This window comes from Delphinus delphis, chromosome 9 (assembly GCF_949987515.2).
Source record: "Delphinus delphis chromosome 9, mDelDel1.2, whole genome shotgun sequence".
Lineage (NCBI taxonomy): Eukaryota > Metazoa > Chordata > Mammalia > Artiodactyla > Delphinidae > Delphinus > Delphinus delphis.
The window spans coordinates 32,423,903-32,441,244 of NC_082691.1; the positions used below are offsets into that span (position 1 = coordinate 32,423,903).

Genomic DNA, 17,342 nt, shown 5'->3' on the forward strand with positions numbered 1-17,342 from the left:
ATGGAAAAGAATATTAAAAAAAAGAATGTGTGTCTTCATATATATATGAACATATAAATAAATATATATCGGAATCACTTGGCTGTAAGCAGAAATTAACACAACATTGTAAATTAACTATACTTCAGTTAGAAAAAATTGAATCACTATGTTGTACACTTGAAATTAAAAAAAAAAGAAATTACAGTTGTTTTGGTTGAGTCTTTTGATTTACCTTTCCAAGAGTTTTTCCACCTCGAGTCTCCCCTCTTCCACACTGGATAGAGTTTTTCATTCCAGTAATTTTCATCTGATGACCAGCCATTTAATTGCCTGTGCTCCCGCATATAACCAGAAGGTCTTTCATTGCTCAGCACATCATGAACGCCTATAAAAATATTGAAAAAAAAATTATTTTGTCTACCTCATCTCTCATTTAGTATTATCTAACAATGGTTAAAGCAACTTTTCACTTCATAAGATTGGAAAACACATACATAATATTTCCAATATGTGAAGCAGATAGAAGGTGCTTTTTAAAAAAATGTGTACTGGAAATACCTTGAATACAAGTACTCAGACCCTAGACCCTATCTCTTTACGTACTTTAAGTGGATCAAGGAAAAGTTTTGAATGTCAGTATTTCTTAGACATCATTTGGTTTCTCAAAACATGTCTTCTGAATATTTGGATTTGATACACTATCATTAGGAAAGACAGTGATGCCAATGATCTTCAGAACAGTTTTTCATCTTTTTCCATTCTGAATGGTTTACTTGGCTCAAGGAGTGCCAGGCTGAGGAATGCCTCCAAGGTTCCAGGAGACATGTACCAGTCCTGGAGGGCCCACTGCTGAACAAATGTTTTTATGGCCCAGCACATGGTCTGTCTTGGTGAACGTTCCATATACAGTTGTGTAGTATTGTGTTTTTTTAATGTCACTTATGTCAAGCTGGTTGGTATTGTCTTTGGCAACTTCTCTGTTCCTGTTGATTTTCTGTGTGCTTGTTATTTCGTTACTGAAAGAGGAACGTTGAAATCTTCAACTGTAATTATGGATGTGCCAATTTGCCAACTTTGTCTTTCAGTTGGCATTATCTGCTTTATGTATTTTGAAGCTCTATTTTAAATTGTTAAGTCTTCTTGATGAATTGACCCTTTTAACATTAGGAATTGACTTTTTTTTCTTTGCTAATATTCCTTGTTCTGAAGAATACTTTGATATTAGTGCTTAGTGTTTAACTGGTACATCTTTTTCCATCCTTTTACTTTGTTTTACATATTTAAAATTTTTTAAATTAATTAATTTATATTTATTTTTGGCTCTCTTGGGTCTTCATTGCTGCACGCGGGATTTCTCTAGTTGTGGTGAGTGGGGGCTACTCTTCATTGTGGTGCTCAGGCTTCTCATTGTGGTGGCTTCTCTTGCTGCGAAGCACAGGCCCTAGGCGCGTGGGCTTCAGTAGTTGTGGCACACGGGCTCAGTAGTTGTGGCTCACGAGCTTTAGAGCACAGGCTCAGCAGTTGTGGTGCACCGGCTTAGTTGCTCTGTGGCATGTGGAATCTTCCCAGACCAGGGATCAAACCTGTGTACCCTCCATTGGCAGGAGGGTTCTTAAACACTGTGCCACCAGGAAAGTCCCCATCCTTTTACTTTTAACCTATAAATATTTTTATATTTGAAGTGGGTTTCTTGTAGACAGCATATTGTTTTTTTAAAAAAAATAGTCTAATAATTTTTACCCTTTATTTGGAGTGTTTAGGTAATTTACATTTAATGTAATTATCAATATTGTGGGATTTGTCTACTATATGTTTTCTATTTATCCAATCTGTTCTTTATTCCTTTTTTCTTCTTTTCTTATACTTACTGGGATTATTTTTGGATTCCATTTTATCTGCATTATTGACTTATTAGCTATACCTCTTTGTTTTGAGTGGTTGCTCCAGGGTTTATAGTATTCCACTTCTTTTAAATTTCTTTCCAATCTTGATGTCTGTCTTTTTGCCTTTCCTGATAAGTCTGGTGGTCACATTGTCTGTCCTTTCTTTGAGGACTGTAGCAGACAGTTCCTGCCTGCACCTGTCCTCTTTCTCTTGTTGCAGAGTTTTTACCATAATGATTCAAAATTCTAGAGGATCACTTTCCTAGCTTTCCTTACAGTTTGGGCAGGAACTGATGATTAGATCCCGGCTGACGGGAGCTGAGTGTAAGTCTGATGGAGGCTTCTGGGAAACATTTTTCTCTATTATTAAAAAAAAAAGTGGGAAAAAACTCCATTTTTTCCTCCTGAGAATTGATTTTGGAGACAGTAGTATAATGATGTGATGCCTGGACTGTGACAGCCATATTTAACCATGAGGGAAAAAATCTGAGGAAGCAGGCCAGCACACCAAGGGTGTCAGAATAGATGGATGAAAAGAAAGAGTCCTTGACAATATTGTTGAGCTCTTCCTCCAGCCTTGTCTACCTTTGGGTGGATTGAGACGATAAATGTCTTACTCAACCTATTTGAGTATCTGTTACTCACAGGCAAAAGCCCCACTGTCTATAACCCTTGGCAGCCCCTAATCATACACTGCTATAAACTGTTGTCTCATCTAGTCATATGGTCTTGTGTCTTGGTCTGGCTATGGACTCAGAGCCAGGAACGCTGCCTTTTCTCTTACATCCTGAAAGAGGCCTCCTATGAGGGGTGGTATTTAGAAGGTACTCAGAGAAGCCATACTGAATGGATGCCACTAGCCTCTGCCTTCTATTCCTCTTTGTTGGTAGGAGGAAGGGGAAGCATGTAATTGCCTTCTTATAATGGAGGCAGATGGAGTGGGAAAGAACATTGAGCTGGAAGTTACAGAACCCACTACGAAACAGGCTGTGGGATTTCAGGCCATGTTTCTTCTCTGGGCCTTCACATCAGGCAAAAAACCACATGTCCTGTGATACTGTGAGATAGTATCTGTTTCCAAAAAGGAACAAAGTGAGGGCAGGAAATTTATGTTTATCAATAAATGTTTATTATAACTGGAAATTCAGTTGAATGTTGAGTCATGGAATGGTAGAATGTTCGATATAGAAAGAACTAAGAGTAGTTCGTTCAAATCCTTTCATTTACAGACGAAGAAATTCAGGCCTAGGGCTTCCCTGGTGGCGCAGTGGTTGAGAGTCCACCTGCCGATGCAGGGGACATGGGTGCGTGCCCCAGTCTGGGAGGATCCCACATGCCACGGAGCGGCTGGGCCCGTGAGCCATGGCCGCCGAGCCTGCGCGTCCGGAGCCTGTGCTCCGCAACGGGAGAGGCCACAACAGCTAGAGGCCCGCGTACCGCAAAAAAAAAAAAAAAAAAAAAAAAAAAAATTCAGGCCTAGAGAAGTGATACGATTCACTCAGAGTCATCTGTAATCAAGTAGAAATGAAGATTGGCATCTTTGAGTCCCAGGATCAGATTTTTCTACTCTTCCGAAGTCTTCCTCTTCCTCAGATCCTGAGTGAATGTCAGTGTTTCCAGAAACATAATCCAAACACAGATTTCTCCTCTGATTTTAAATGTCAAAAGTCTGGGCTTCCCTGGTGGCACAGTGGTTAAGAATCCACCTGCCAATGCAGGGGACACGGGTTCGAGCCCTGGCCCAGGAAGATACCACATGCTGCGGAGCAACTAAGCCCGTGCACCACAACTACTGAGCCTGTGCTCTAGAGCCCATGCGCTGCATCCACTGAAGCCCCCGTGCTCTAGAGCCCGTGCTCAGCAACAAGAGAAGCCACCACAATGAGAAGCCCGGGCACTGCAATGAAGAGTAGTCCCTGCTCGCCGCAACTAGAGAAAGCCCGTGTGCAGCAACGAACACCCAACACAGCCAAAAAATAAATAAATAAATAAAAATAAATTGAAAAAAATAAATGTCAAAAATCAAGGAAAAATACAAACTTAAAAGGCAAGTGACAAGGAATAGACACATAGGCCCATAGAACAGACTATAAAACCCAGAAATAGACTCACAGATATGCCCTACGGATTTTTGCAAATATAATCCAATGGAGAAAAGATAGCCTTTCAACACATGGCACTGTAAAAAAGTAAAAAACATAGGAAAAATCTTCAGGTTCTAGGTAGGCAAGAATTCTTAGACTTAACACCAAAATTTATAATTTTTTATTTTTTATTTTTTTTAATAAAAAATTATAATTTTTATAAAATTATAAATTATTTTGTAATTTTTAATTTTTTAAAATTTTTTATAATTCTTAGACTTAACACCATAATTTATAACAGGAGAAACTGATAAACTGGGCCTCATTAAAATTAAAAAATTTTGCTCTGTGAAATACCATGTGAAGAGGGTAAAAAGGCACATTACAGGGAGAAAAATATTTGCAAACCACATTTCCAAAACAGGAATAATATCTAGAACATATAAAGGATTTTCAAAACTCAGTGTTAAAAAATCAAATAATCCAGGTAAAAGATCTGACCAGACATTTCACAGATGTGGATGTACAGAAGACAAAGTAACACATGAAAAGATGTTCAATATCATTAGCCAGTGAGTAAATGCACATTAAAACCACAATGAGATATCACTGCATACCTATCAGAAAGACTAAAATGAAAAATACTGACATCAGGGGCTTCCCTGGTGGCTCAGTGGTTAGGAATCTGCCTGCCAATGCAGGGACCATGGGTTCAAGCCCTGGTCCAGGAAGATCCCACATGCCACAGAGCAACTAAGCCCATGAGCCACAACTACTGAGCCCCCGCACCACAACTGCTGAAGCTCGTGTGCCTAGAGCCTGTACTCTGCAGCAAGAGAAGCCACTGCAATGAGAAGCCTGACCACCACAACGAAGAGTAGCCCCTGCTCGCCCTGACTAGAGAAAGCCCACACGCATCAACGAAGACCCAATGCAGCCAAAAGTAGAATAAATAAATTTATTAAAAACAAATGACATCAGATGTAGGTGAAGATGTAGAGAAACTGAATCACTCATACACTGCTGGTGGAAATGGTACTGCCATTCTGGAAAACGTTCTGGCAGTTTCTTGTAAAACTAAACATGCAATTACTATGCAACCAAGCAGTCGTACTCATGGGCATTTGTCCCAGAAAAATGGAAACTTATGTTCACATAAAAACCTATACATTAATGTTCAGAGCAGCTTTACTCATAATAGCCTAAGCTGCAACAACCCAGAAATCTTTCAGTGGGCGAATGGCTAAACTGTGGTACATCCATGTAGTCCGGCATACCCCTCAGTGATAAAGAACTGGCTACTGATACACACAACAACCTCAATAAATTATGTTGAGTAAAAAAGAGCCAGTTCCCCTAAATTACATACTGTATGATTCCATTTCTCTAACGTTCTTGAAGTTACAAAATTATAAAACTAGAGAATGGATTAGTGGTTGCCAGGGGCTGGGGGTTGGGTGGAGTGGGAAAGGGAAGTGGGTTTAGATCTTTGTGGTGATGTGACTGTTCTGTATTTTGACCGTGTCAAGGTCAATATCTTGGTTGCCACATTGTACTACAACTTTGCAAAATGTTACCATTGGGAGAAACCCCGTAAAGAGTACATAGCGGGGATCTCTTTGTATTATTTCTTGAAAGTGCATGGGAATCTATAATAACCTCAAAATAAAAAGTAGAATTAAAAAATAAAATAAAAAAACCCCAACAGTAAGACTTTAAAAAAGAAAGTGGGGAGGGGAATAGATGTGAAGGTAAATGGGGTCACACCCAGCACCCCTGTGGCTGTTCCCTCTACCCTTCGGACGCCCTGCTCTACTAGCAGAGACATGGCGGCTTGGCCACTTGTGAGCTACTCTGTCAATAGCCTCTCCTTCCTCTTTTTACCACGGCTGTGACTGGAAAATGGCAAGGAATCCCTTGGTGTCTTATATACTGCTAAATTCTACCCATCCTTATTTTTTGCGGCCAGCATATTTCTTCTTAAGGCAAGGTGAAGCCAGGCACAGCAGGTTTTGTTACGTGGTAATAGGTTGGGCCTCCTCTCAAACTGCCGGCCAGCCTCAGGCTGATCTGCCTTGCTGAGCAGAGCAAGGGGGTGCTGGTGGACCGGAGGCTAGAATTAGGTGCAGGGGCCAGTCACTCGTGGTCCAGCCCCACGGCTGGCAGGAAGGACAGCGGCTGCCACGAAAGCCTTCCTCGTCCTCGTATCCGCCGTGCGGCCCTTCCCCCTTGCCTGGGACAGGGGAACAGCGCCAGCTTGCCCGGCCTCCCGGGGCTGTTGCAAGGCCCCGTGCGGCCCAGACGAGTGACAAATCCCTGGTCGCCGCTCTCCGGCCCGGCCCCGCGCCGGCACAGCCCCTGCATCTGGGCTCCTGGGTCAAAGTCGCTGCTCCTCTTCCTGCCCCGTCACCGGCCTCAGCGCTGGCGGCACAACTGGCCTCCCGACACTCTCCTCCCCTACCCCCCAGCCCAGGTCCCCATCCCGGAACCCCAGCACCGCGGGCTCCCGGCGCGCCCAGCGCCCCCCACCCCCCATTCCAAGAGCCTGCAGCGCCCCCCTCTCTTTCTCCTCCACCCAGCCGCCGCCGGGCATCGCACTCTGCAAGGACCTCTTCGCTGTAGGGCTTTTCTCTCCCGCTGGGAGGAGTGAGAGGAACGCGTGCACGTGTGTCCAGGATCCTCCACTCTCAGATCTGGGCCCAGCAGGTGAAAAGCCGGACCTGGGCTCGTTTGCTCACCCGTTAAAGAGTGGGAGGACCATGTGCTCCACAAAGGGGGCTGTGAGGACTAGCCGACTGATTTAAGGCGGCCAGCTCAGTGAGCACACATGGTGGGTCCCTTCTCAGCGCCTACCTTCCCCCCCTCCCTCCCGTGGGGTCGTCTGGCAAAATCAGGACTTTTCCTCCAGGGAACGTTGTCACTCTACTGGAGTGAGGTGGAGTGGACCTTCTGGGAGATGTCTAATTCACTTCCTTCTCCCACTCCACTGGAGGATAGGGGCTGCCATGGCCGCCCATCCCCTGGACTGGACAAGTGGGCCACCGGTGAGCTCAGTGGCTCGCAGCTCTGGCTTCCGTTCCAAACACAAGAGGAGATTTTTAAACAAGGATGCTCCAACCCCACCTCCAAAGATTCTCATCTCATTGATCTGGGCATCAGCATTGTTAAAAAGTCCCCAGCCTCTACTCTAACTAGAAAAGAGACCCAGGGCTTTAGCGCTTTTCTCAGTATCCTCACTACAGTGGCAGCAAACTCCTGCAGGTCTGTGAAAACCTATCAGCAGGATTTTTTTTTGTCAAGCGGCTTGTGGGATCTTAGTTCCCTGACCAGGGATCAAAGCTGGGCCCTCGGCAGTGAAAGCGTGGAGTCCAAACCACCAGGGAATTCCCTCAGCAGGATTGGCGATAGCTTCTGGGTTGGGATTATTAGAAAGTCTGATTCCAGATTTTGGGCCCCATTTCATCTGAGGCTCTTTCCTGTTGGATGGCAACGAAACAAAATTTAGTGGGTAGCGTTGCTGTGGTCTCAAGCCAGAGACTGTGCCCTTCATCACCGCCCCCCCCCCCCCCCCGCAATGTCTCTAACAGAGTGGGTGGCAATTTTGATAGAAAAAAGCTCCACAGCAGAGGGGCTGCACGTCTTTCACTTCAAGAGCCTGGAGCAAAGAATGGGAACTGAACGCATTCTGCCGTACTTTCAACATCCCCAACGGTTTTCAGAAGAAGAAACAAGTGAGCGTGAAATCTTCCTAAAGTCCAACTTTGGGCTCAGGCAGAGTTACTTCAGACAAACCCATCACTTCAGACAAGAGCCAGAGAATGGGTTAAAAATACAGAAATGGACAGTTACTCACGTTTGGCAGCATCAAGTGGCAGTCTTGCAGCCAGCAGCAGAAATCCCAGGAAACAGTAGAGACATTCCATGCTGAATTCTCACGGATCCCGGCAATCAAGGTTTAACTTGTAACTCCTCTGGCTCCATCCGCTAAGAGCAACAGTGTTCTTCTGGTTTTTGCTGTGCTCCACTCCTTATTTTCATTAAATATGGGCCTCGGGGCAGATCATGTGATGGTATTAAGCTGCATGGCTTGATCTGGTCTCTGGAGTTCAACCACTCATGTGCTTCTGACTCACTTGCTCTTAGTATCTATTTATTCACTTTTCAGATGCACACCATTGCAGTGTTGCTATTCCATATTTCTAGTTAAAGGGACTTACTTTCCTATGGGTCCTATTTTGATAGCCTTCCCCAAATAAAATTTCAATCTCCAACCTCACTGATTTTTTTAATTTTTAAAATGTTTTGTTATCTTATATTTTGAATTAGATTCTGTTCATTCATTCTGTTCGTTTTTTTTTGAACTTTTGAATTTTATTTTATTTTTTCTACAGCAGGTTCTTATTAGTCATCAATTTTTTAAAAAATTTATTTACTTTTGACTGTGTTGGGTCTTCGTTTCTGTGCGAGGGCTTTCTCTAGTTGTGGCAAGCGGGAGCTGCTCTTCATCGCGGTGCGCGGGCCTCTCACTATCGCGGCCTCTCTTGTTGCGGAGCACAGGCTCCAGACGCGCAGGCTCAGTAGTTGTGGCTCACAGGCCTAGTTGCTCTGCGGCATGTGGGATTTTCCAAGACCAGGGCTCGAACCCGTGTCCCCTGCGTTAGCAGGCAGATTCTCAACCACTGTACCACCAGGGAAGTCCAGTCATCAATTTTATACACATCAGTGTATACATGTCAATCCCAATCGTCCGATTCATCACACCACCTTCCCCACTTGCCGCTGCTTTCCCCCCTTGGTGTCCATACGTTTGTTCTCTACATCTGTGTCTCAATTTCTGCCCTGCAATCCGGTTCATCTGTACCATTTTTCTCCAACCTCACTGATTATTAACTTGCTGTGACTCGTTTGGTGATTCACTCACCCAGCTCATGTTGAAATGTCACAATTATGCTTCTTTTGCCATAATTTAGACGACCACCTCTTCCCAGCGCTAGCTAGTGCTTGTACATCCCCTTCCCCCAAGAGGAAACTAAGACGGGGAGCGATCTCTTCCATCACTTGAAATGGTGGATGACATACATGGATAAAAACATACACTGTGCCGAAAGGGGACTGAAGTAGCTGCACCACCTCCAGTAGTTGAGAAATTTACTCAAAAGTGCATTTAGGATATCTGTGCAATTCCATATAACTTTTGGAACCACCTGCATCATTTTTGAGCTCAAAGCATTACTTGTGTTGTATCACTCAGGACCAACTGCATTCAACATAGAGCATATTTACTTCATGTTACAGAAAGCAAGCATTAAATGTAAAAACAAGCTCGCCTAGAACATACATCTTATCAAATCGTTTCTGGTTACAGAATGTGCAGAAAATGTGGCAACATGACTTTACTGCATGTGATCGTTCTCTAAGTCACACCCACATAACCGCTTTCAGTACACATAGAAGCCCTGGTCAGGGGTGAGGGGAAAATTTGTGGTAGTGATTTATGTTTCAGTTGTGCTAATGATGAATAGAAATAAATAGTCTGTGAAACTCCCTACCCTAAGGCCACACACAGCTCTTTAGAGCTGCTTTTACAGCCTTTGAAGCAAATATGAAGCGAGCAACAGGGAAGGGAACAAATGCAAAACTGAAACAAAACTGTTTTCAAATACAGATGAGTAAGTGAATAATGGAAGTAGCTGTTGGTTTTATGTAATGTATATTACATAAATTACATATAATCTATATAGTTCTGTTTTCTTTTTACAACAAACATGAATAACTTTTATAATTAAGAAAAGCTCTTCAGTGTAGGGGAAACTCACTATTGATTTTTGAAAAGTATGATTTCCCTTTGTTGCTTACGATTAGTTCTGGCCTCTATTTTTGGCCAGATTAGCTCTTTCTGTCTCTAAGAAAACTGGAAGTGTCAGACTCTTAGGTAAGGAGATCTTATTTAGGGTGACAGACACAATGATCAAGTCTTCTCTCCTTCCCTCTCCCGTCAACAGGCGATAGCAATGAACTAAGGCAACAGGCAAAAGGTAGGCAGCTGGATGGAGGCCAAGGCACCAGAAATTCTTAATTTCAAAGCACCACAAATTGGCTAATCAGTGCCTTGATAATCAACAGCTGACAACATATAAAGTCCTTTGTAGGTTTCAAGATACTGGGCTATTTTGGATAAGAAATATCTTCAAGCTGTTTTTCTTTCCTTGCAAAATAAAATTATACTGTGAAAAAGGTTTGAAATAGTTCCTTCAAAGAAGGGAAGCCTCGCAATTACCTGGTATTATCCACATGATTATCCTGGTGGAAATGCTGTTGAGCAAATAGTCAACTTCTGAGAACGTCCTAAATGGCCTCTCAGCGGCCTGGGTTCTGGCACCCCTCGTGCAGCCACAGTCCCAACCTGAGGAGTAGCCCCTGAGCTGGGAGAAAGGTAGCAGCCACCTCAAGGAAGGCTCGTGGAGGGGCAGGTGGCAGCCACGCCCAGGTGTCATGGCAGGCGGTGGGGGAGTTCCCTTTAGTTTTAGGAATTTTTTAGTTCAAACTGCTGTTTTTAAGCAAGATAATAAAAATGAAGGCCCTTTCCTCTCCAACTCTTGTAAATAGCTGTTGGATGAGTTCCCTATCGCCACCGTTAGCAGAATTTGCAGAGACCTGGAGGCTTGAAACGACACAAATCTAATACCTTGCTTTCTGGTATGGGTCTCAGCAGGCTAAAATCAAAGCGGCAGCAGGGAAGCTCCAATGAAGCATCTGTTTCTTTTACCTTTTCTAGCTTCTAGAGGTCTCCCTGCATTTCCCGGCTCGGGCCTGCTTCCATCTTCAAAGCCAGTCGCGCCGGGCACGTCTTTCTCACACCCAATCACTCTGACACTGATTCTCCTTTCTCCCTCTCTCACTTATAAAACCTTGTGATTACATTGGGCTCACCTGGATAATCCAGGTTAATTTCCTTGTCTTAAAGTCCGTTGATTAGCAACGTTAATACCATCTGCAGCCTTTAATTCCCTCTTGCCACAGGACAGCTTCACAGGTTCCCGGATTAGGTTGTGGATATCTTTGGGGGCGCCATTATTCCGCCTATCACAGTTATACAGCAGGTGACTTAGCAAAAAATTCTGTGTATAAGAACAGTGTGTGATAAGAACAGTGATGGGAAGTAACTCTCAGAGGTTACATGACTTGCTGAAACAAAGCTTTTGATATTTGGCAGAGCAGAAGGCAAGAATAAACTGAAGATAAAGGAATCAGCAGAGAGAGAGAAAGCCCATGTGACTGTTTTGTCCTAATGTGGGCTTTTTAACGTGTTATAATCAGAGTCACAGTTTTCAGATTTAAGCATTAACAAATGACGCAGAGACTTCTGTTTTGTGTCCCGTTCCTCGGCCTCTCCTGTCTGGGTGCTTCCCACATGAATAAGTAATTAAACCCCCTGGTTTCTAGGTTTGCTAAGCTTTGAAATTACTCTTCCGTGAAAATACTTTCCCTCGCTTTTCAGGGAAAGAGGAGAAAAGGTCAGTGCATCGTTTTCTGGTCACCTCTGCTATCACAAAGTGGCAACAGCTGTTGTATTTTTAGCCTGATTTTCTACCTGCAGGAATCAGACCGCTAGACTCCGGTAAAGGAGTTTTCTTCTTGGGGTGCTGGCTGCAAACGTTTTTTGACGAGACTATTCTTAAGGAGTTGCCCATTTGAACTTAGAAAGAGCAGTAGGTGTAGAAAAGTGTGGGTTATCATACTAAGTCCTAGTTTTGTTATTAAAGTATTTTCTCTGAATTATTAGTGTAGAAGGAGAATAAGACATGAGAGTTTAATGAGTGGATGTGGAAGCAACAATGCCTTTCTTTTCTACTTTTGGTGCCCGTAGATCAGTGGGACACAAGAGAGAACTAGAATGGGATCTAAGCAGACAGAGAGAAGGGAGGGGCAAAAATAGAAATCTGAATGGAAACCTGGCTTCCAGATTTTTGATAATTATGGATTATCCAGACATGTCTCAGATCACAGGAGCCAGTGCATTGAGCTCATTCATGGGAGATCAATTGTAAGCCCAAGAAAGAAGTTAGAGCAAAAATCAAAAGGGATTTTAACTGTAGAAGAAAGGTCAGGAAACTGAAGCTGGAATAGCCTCTTGGATCTTTATTCTCATGTCTAAATTCAGCTTTTTCTCAATGAAATTTTTTAACACCTCAGATAGAATTTAATTCACCAATGGAGGTCTGCCTTTCTATACTAGCCATCATCAACCAAGGCATGAATGACAATCTCTGACCTCAGAGGAGCATAGGATCTCATGGGGAGAATAAGACTCATAGACCAGGTAATAGTATGAAACACCTTTTGAAATTCTTATTCTGGAAACTTTCAAACATACACAATATAGAGAGAATGACATAATCAACTTCCATGTACGCATCACTTGCTCCAAGGATCATCAATATATGGCCAGTCTCGTCTTATTCATCCCCCTCCCCACACCGTTATCTGCTGGATTATTTAAACACCAATCCTACACATCACTGGTGTGTGGCGTTTAAATTAAGTAATGTAGATAGAGCTAAAGGAGTTCAGAGAAGATGGAGGATGTAGAGAAATCTTTATGGAGAAAGTATGACTTAGTTCTTGAGTGATGAGTTAAGCTGGATAAGCACAGAGGAGGCACGGGGAGAGTGCATTCAGGTAGGAGGGCGTAATGTGAATAGAAGGACCATTTTTTACAAAAAGGAATGAAGCACAGATGCGTGCTACGATGTGGATGACCCCGGAAAACAATATGCTAAGTGAAAGAAACCAGACGAAAACGGTCACATGTTGTATGATTCTCTTATATGAAATATCCAGAATAGGCAAATGCATAGAAAGAAAACAGATGGGTGATTGCCAGGGGCTCTAGGGAGGGGAGAATGGGGAATAACTGCTTAATGAGCGTGGGTTTCATTTTGGCATGGTGAAAAAGTTTGGGACCTAAATAGAGGTGGTGGTTGGAAAACATGGTGAATGTACTAGATGCCACTGAATTGTTCACTTTAAAATGGTTCATATGAGTGGCATGGACATATATACACTACCAAATGTAAAATAGATAGCTAGTGGGAAGCAGCCGCATAGCACAGGGAGATCAGATCGGTGCTTTGTGACCACCTAGAGGGGTGGGATAGGGAGGGTGGGAGGGAGACGCAAGAGGGAGGGGATATGGGGATATATGTATATGTATAGCTGATTCATTCTGTTATAAAGCAGAAACTAACACACCATTGTAAAACAATTATACTCCAATAAAAATGTTAAATAAATAAAGTATAAAATATTTACTATAAAAAATGGTTCATGTTATGTTATGTGAATTTCACCCTGATTACAAAAACAAAAACAAAAAAAGAACAGTAATGATTAACTCCATGACACCCTTTGTTAGGTGTTGCAGGCACGATGCTAGAAACCGAGGATAAAAGGGCACCAAGCATTATGGCGCTGGCAGTCCAGTTGGAGTTAGCAGCCAGGTGAAGAAGCTTGTGCAGGGGCTACGGTAGAAATATGTCAGGGTGCACACTGAGGGCACGATGAAAGGGGCTGCTCAGTCCCAGCTGGGTAGCACTGTCCAGTACAAATATAATGTGAGCCACGTGTGTAACTTTAAATTTCCTGGCAGCCACATTTTAAAAAACTAAAGAGAAACAGTTGAAATTCTTTTCAGACTATGTTCCATTTAACTCGATATCTCTAAAACATCATTTCAGCATGTAATCAATGTGTAAAATTATTGATGAGATATTTTATTTTATTTTATTTTATTTTGCGGTACGCAGGCCTCTCACTGTTGTGGCCTCTCCCGTTGCGGAGCACAGGATCCGGACGCGCAGGCTCAGCGGCCATGGCTCACGGGCCCAGCTGCTCCGCGGCATGTGGGATCTTCCCAGACCGGGGCATGAACCCATGTCCGCTGCATCGACAGGCGGACTCCCAACCACTGCGCCACCAGGGAAGCCCAGATATTGTATATTTTTTTCATGCAAAGTCTTTGAAGTCCAGTGTGTATTTTAGACCAGCACATTGCAAGTGCTCACTGGCCATATGTGCCAGTGGCTGGTGTGTCACACAGAGCAGCTCCACAGGGACAGGAAGAGCTTCCCCACGGGTTGAGCAGTGGCCTGGAGTTTGTGTTGCTCCAGGCAACCAAGTCAGGGGTTGGGGGCCACAGCTGGAGGGGAGCTATGAGGGTGACATGCTCACCCTACAGCCAGGGCAGAGGGTCAAGCCTGATTTCTATGGAGAGCGTAATAGGGACAATGTTTTAATGCACATCTGGTATTGTTTTCTCTGACCTATTTCCCAGGAGTGGAGATAAAGAAGAGGAAACACAGAGGTCGAGTTCCCATTACACATAATTGATTTAATGCCCACTCCCTACACCCAACTGTCTGTCTCCAGCATTCTTTTCTTATTTTTTTTTTCCAGAGGAAAATTTATTTATTTATTCGCTGTCTTGGGTCTTCGTTGCGGTGCGCATGCTTCTCATTGCGGTGGCTTCTCTTGTTGCGGAGCACGGGCTCTAGGCACGCGGGCTCAGTAGTTGTGGCTCGTGGGCTCTAGAGCGCAGGCTCAGTAGTTGTGGCGCACGGGCTTAGTTGCTCCGCGGCATGTGGGATCTTCCCAGACCAGGGCTCGAACCCGTGTCCCCTGCATTGGCAGGCGGATTCTTAACCACTGCGCCACCAAGGAAGCCCTCTTTAGTCTTCTTGAATCTGGAACATTCCCTCAGCCTACTTTATCTTTCAAGACATTAATATTTTTGAAGAGTGTTTTACAGAATGCCCCTCATTTTAGGGTTCTCTCATGCTTCCTCATGCTTACATTCAGGTTCTGCATTTTGAGTACTGCATAAGTAATACTACTTCCCTTTTATTGCATCACATGTTCTAATAACTTTTGAACACTTTTCTAGTCACTAAATTGAAGAGACTATTACTTAAAAGTAAGTACATACAAACACTTGGCACAGGGCAAGGCATAGAGTAGGCTCTGGACAATTCTTATGGATTGAGGTTTGGAGGCCTTATGCCAGTAAGAGAGGGCTATTGCAATTCTCACATGAAATTTATAAAACAAATAGAAGTTTCCTTCACATAAAAAGCAGGAAGCTTCTGATTTAAGTATATATGGGAAAATTCTGAAAATGTGTAGAATGTGATTTCATTAAAGACATACATAACTACAATGAAACAAACCTCAGCTCACACACATAATAACACAATCTCTCTCGTTACAGCTGATCAGTTTTTATAAAGAGGCTACATTCCATCTTGCTCTCTTTATCTTCAGCATTTTCTTAATTTGGTGGGTTTGGACAAAAACTTTCTTGCACATTTATTTATCTTTCTTTTGTGAATCATGTGAATTCTAAAGCTTATGTAGTTTTAGAGCTAAATGGTATCTATTCACTAATCCTTTACATGAAATGACTGAAAATGAAACAGGGTTTTTCTCGATACCTTGAACTAAATACGGAAATGCAAAAGAACTCCAGTTCAGTGAAGATTGTGCCCAGCTGCACACTCTCTTCCAGAGCCGAGACCTGTGAGTGGAGTCGGGTTTAGGGCCCAGCATCACAGCCCTCACCCCCTGCTTCTCCCAGGGACCCAGGAGAAGGGGATACAGTTGGAAGCTGACACCAATTCTCATGGATCCCTTTCTTTTCACCCGTTCACCACAGAATGCAAATTCTATTACAATTTTTGAGTGTGTGTGTGTGTGTGTATTGGGGGTGCCGATAATATTGACAACAGGTCATAGAAAGCGTAATGTTTGACTGAAGCAGAGAGAGCAACTCCATAGCCACATTTGAATTTCTGGGAGAAGTTTGGGTAGACTGTGGTTCATGGCAGGAGTCAATGCTTTAAAGTTTAAATTTTTAAATATGTTTTGTTGTTCTTTTGACCACTTCCTTACCTTCTTCTGGCATTAGGAAACATTGATCTACAAAGTTAAGGCTATGCACTGAAGTGGTCAAGGAAGTTGCCTTTGTGAAACAAAGTGTTTTACTCGCTACATATAAATTTGTAATGTCTACCCCTGCACCTATTTCCCCCAAATTTTTGTGGGGCAGGACTGTGTGGATTATGTTCATGCCTGGGTCTTAAAGGCAGGTGGGACTGTCAGAATAGGACAAGAGTGTGGGGGCAGATACCACAAAGTCATAGACTGAAAAAAATTTGGGAAACACTGATATTGAGGAAGAAGAGCGGCCAAATCTTCTAAAAGTATATAAAACCCACCTCATCATAACACTCTCTTTACAGAGCTGGCATTTCGAGATTTCTAGGTTTAAAAATTATATTAGGGCTTCCCTGGTGGCGCAGTGGTGGAGAGTCCGCCTGCCGATGCAGGGGATATGGGTTCGTGCCCCTGTCTGGGAAGATCCCACGTGCCGCGGAGCGGCTGGGCGCATGAGCCATGGCCACTGAGCCTGCGCGTCCGGAGCCTGTGCTCCGCAGCGCAAGAGGCCGCAACAGTAAGAGGCCCGCGTACCGCAAAAAAAAAAAAAAAAAAAGTTATATTATTTTTCTTGCTATTACTTGTCCTTGTTTGATTTTGTCTTCATTTGCTCATCTGCTGAACTGAGTGTGCAGAGGTTCATAAACAGAATGTGAAACACGGGTCGGGAGAATCAAAGGGGCCACCTGTCGGGGCAGGCTGCCAGAGCCGGCGGCTCTGAATCACAGGGGCCCGGATCACATGCTGGGCATTGGCTTCACATCTCTCTGGAACCTGTGTGTTCACATCCTGGCCTTTCTTTCCTACACGCAGCAGCATGCTTTGGTTGGAAGCCATTACTATCGTCCTGTTTGATTGCTTGTTTAACCATTGTGAAAGATCACTCCCGTGATCCTGATGGACCAGCCATTATGCATATAAGAGTTTTGACTATAAGAGGGCAGGCTGTGGGATGCTATTCAATTTATGGTCTCCCACCATGTGACTCTGTGCAGCTGAGGGGCCTGACTGTGGACCGTTAAATTTCATTAGAAAAGACCATGCAGAACTTGTAAAAGCTACTCAGTCAATTTTGGGGCTTCTACAGTTTGAAAACCATCTGAAACTATTTGAAAAGTTTATTCTCTTTTAAAATGAGTTATCAATCATAGGGAAGGTTGGAATCAAGCTATTGCTTGGTTCCACTCAGAAAAAAATAGCTCAAATTTTTGGGTTGCCTTTCCAAGTTCAAAAATCAGCCTCATCATTAGTTAATCCTTAGGCAGACGCTATTCTTTGCCTACTCCAAAGCCATGCCCTATTCCTCGTTCTCTGATGCCGTTTGAGTTTTGGGTGGAGATCTCTAGCTCTCAAGGAAGGGGGATCCAGCCCCTGGCCTAAGTGAGCACATGATCCACTTCTG

At 43.5% G+C, this 17,342-nt stretch overlaps 1 protein-coding gene across 2 annotated transcripts in view; it reads right to left on the bottom strand.

The window, feature by feature from the left end:
• The window catches only part of GPNMB (glycoprotein nmb), a 28,245-nt gene extending 20,297 nt beyond the window's left edge, over positions 1 to 7,948 (bottom strand). The window contains exons 1-2 of one of the 2 annotated variants that reach the window (XM_060020387.1): positions 7,803 to 7,948; positions 215 to 367 (exon numbers count right to left, since the gene is read on the bottom strand). In XM_060020387.1, the coding sequence (XP_059876370.1) occupies positions 215 to 367; positions 7,803 to 7,872 (223 nt within the window). In that variant the 5' untranslated portion in view covers positions 7,873 to 7,948. The remainder of the gene's footprint in view (positions 1 to 214; positions 368 to 7,802) is intronic. The other variant, XM_060020388.1, reaches the window with a different exon arrangement.
• Between the last annotated feature and the right edge of the window lie 9,394 nt (positions 7,949 to 17,342).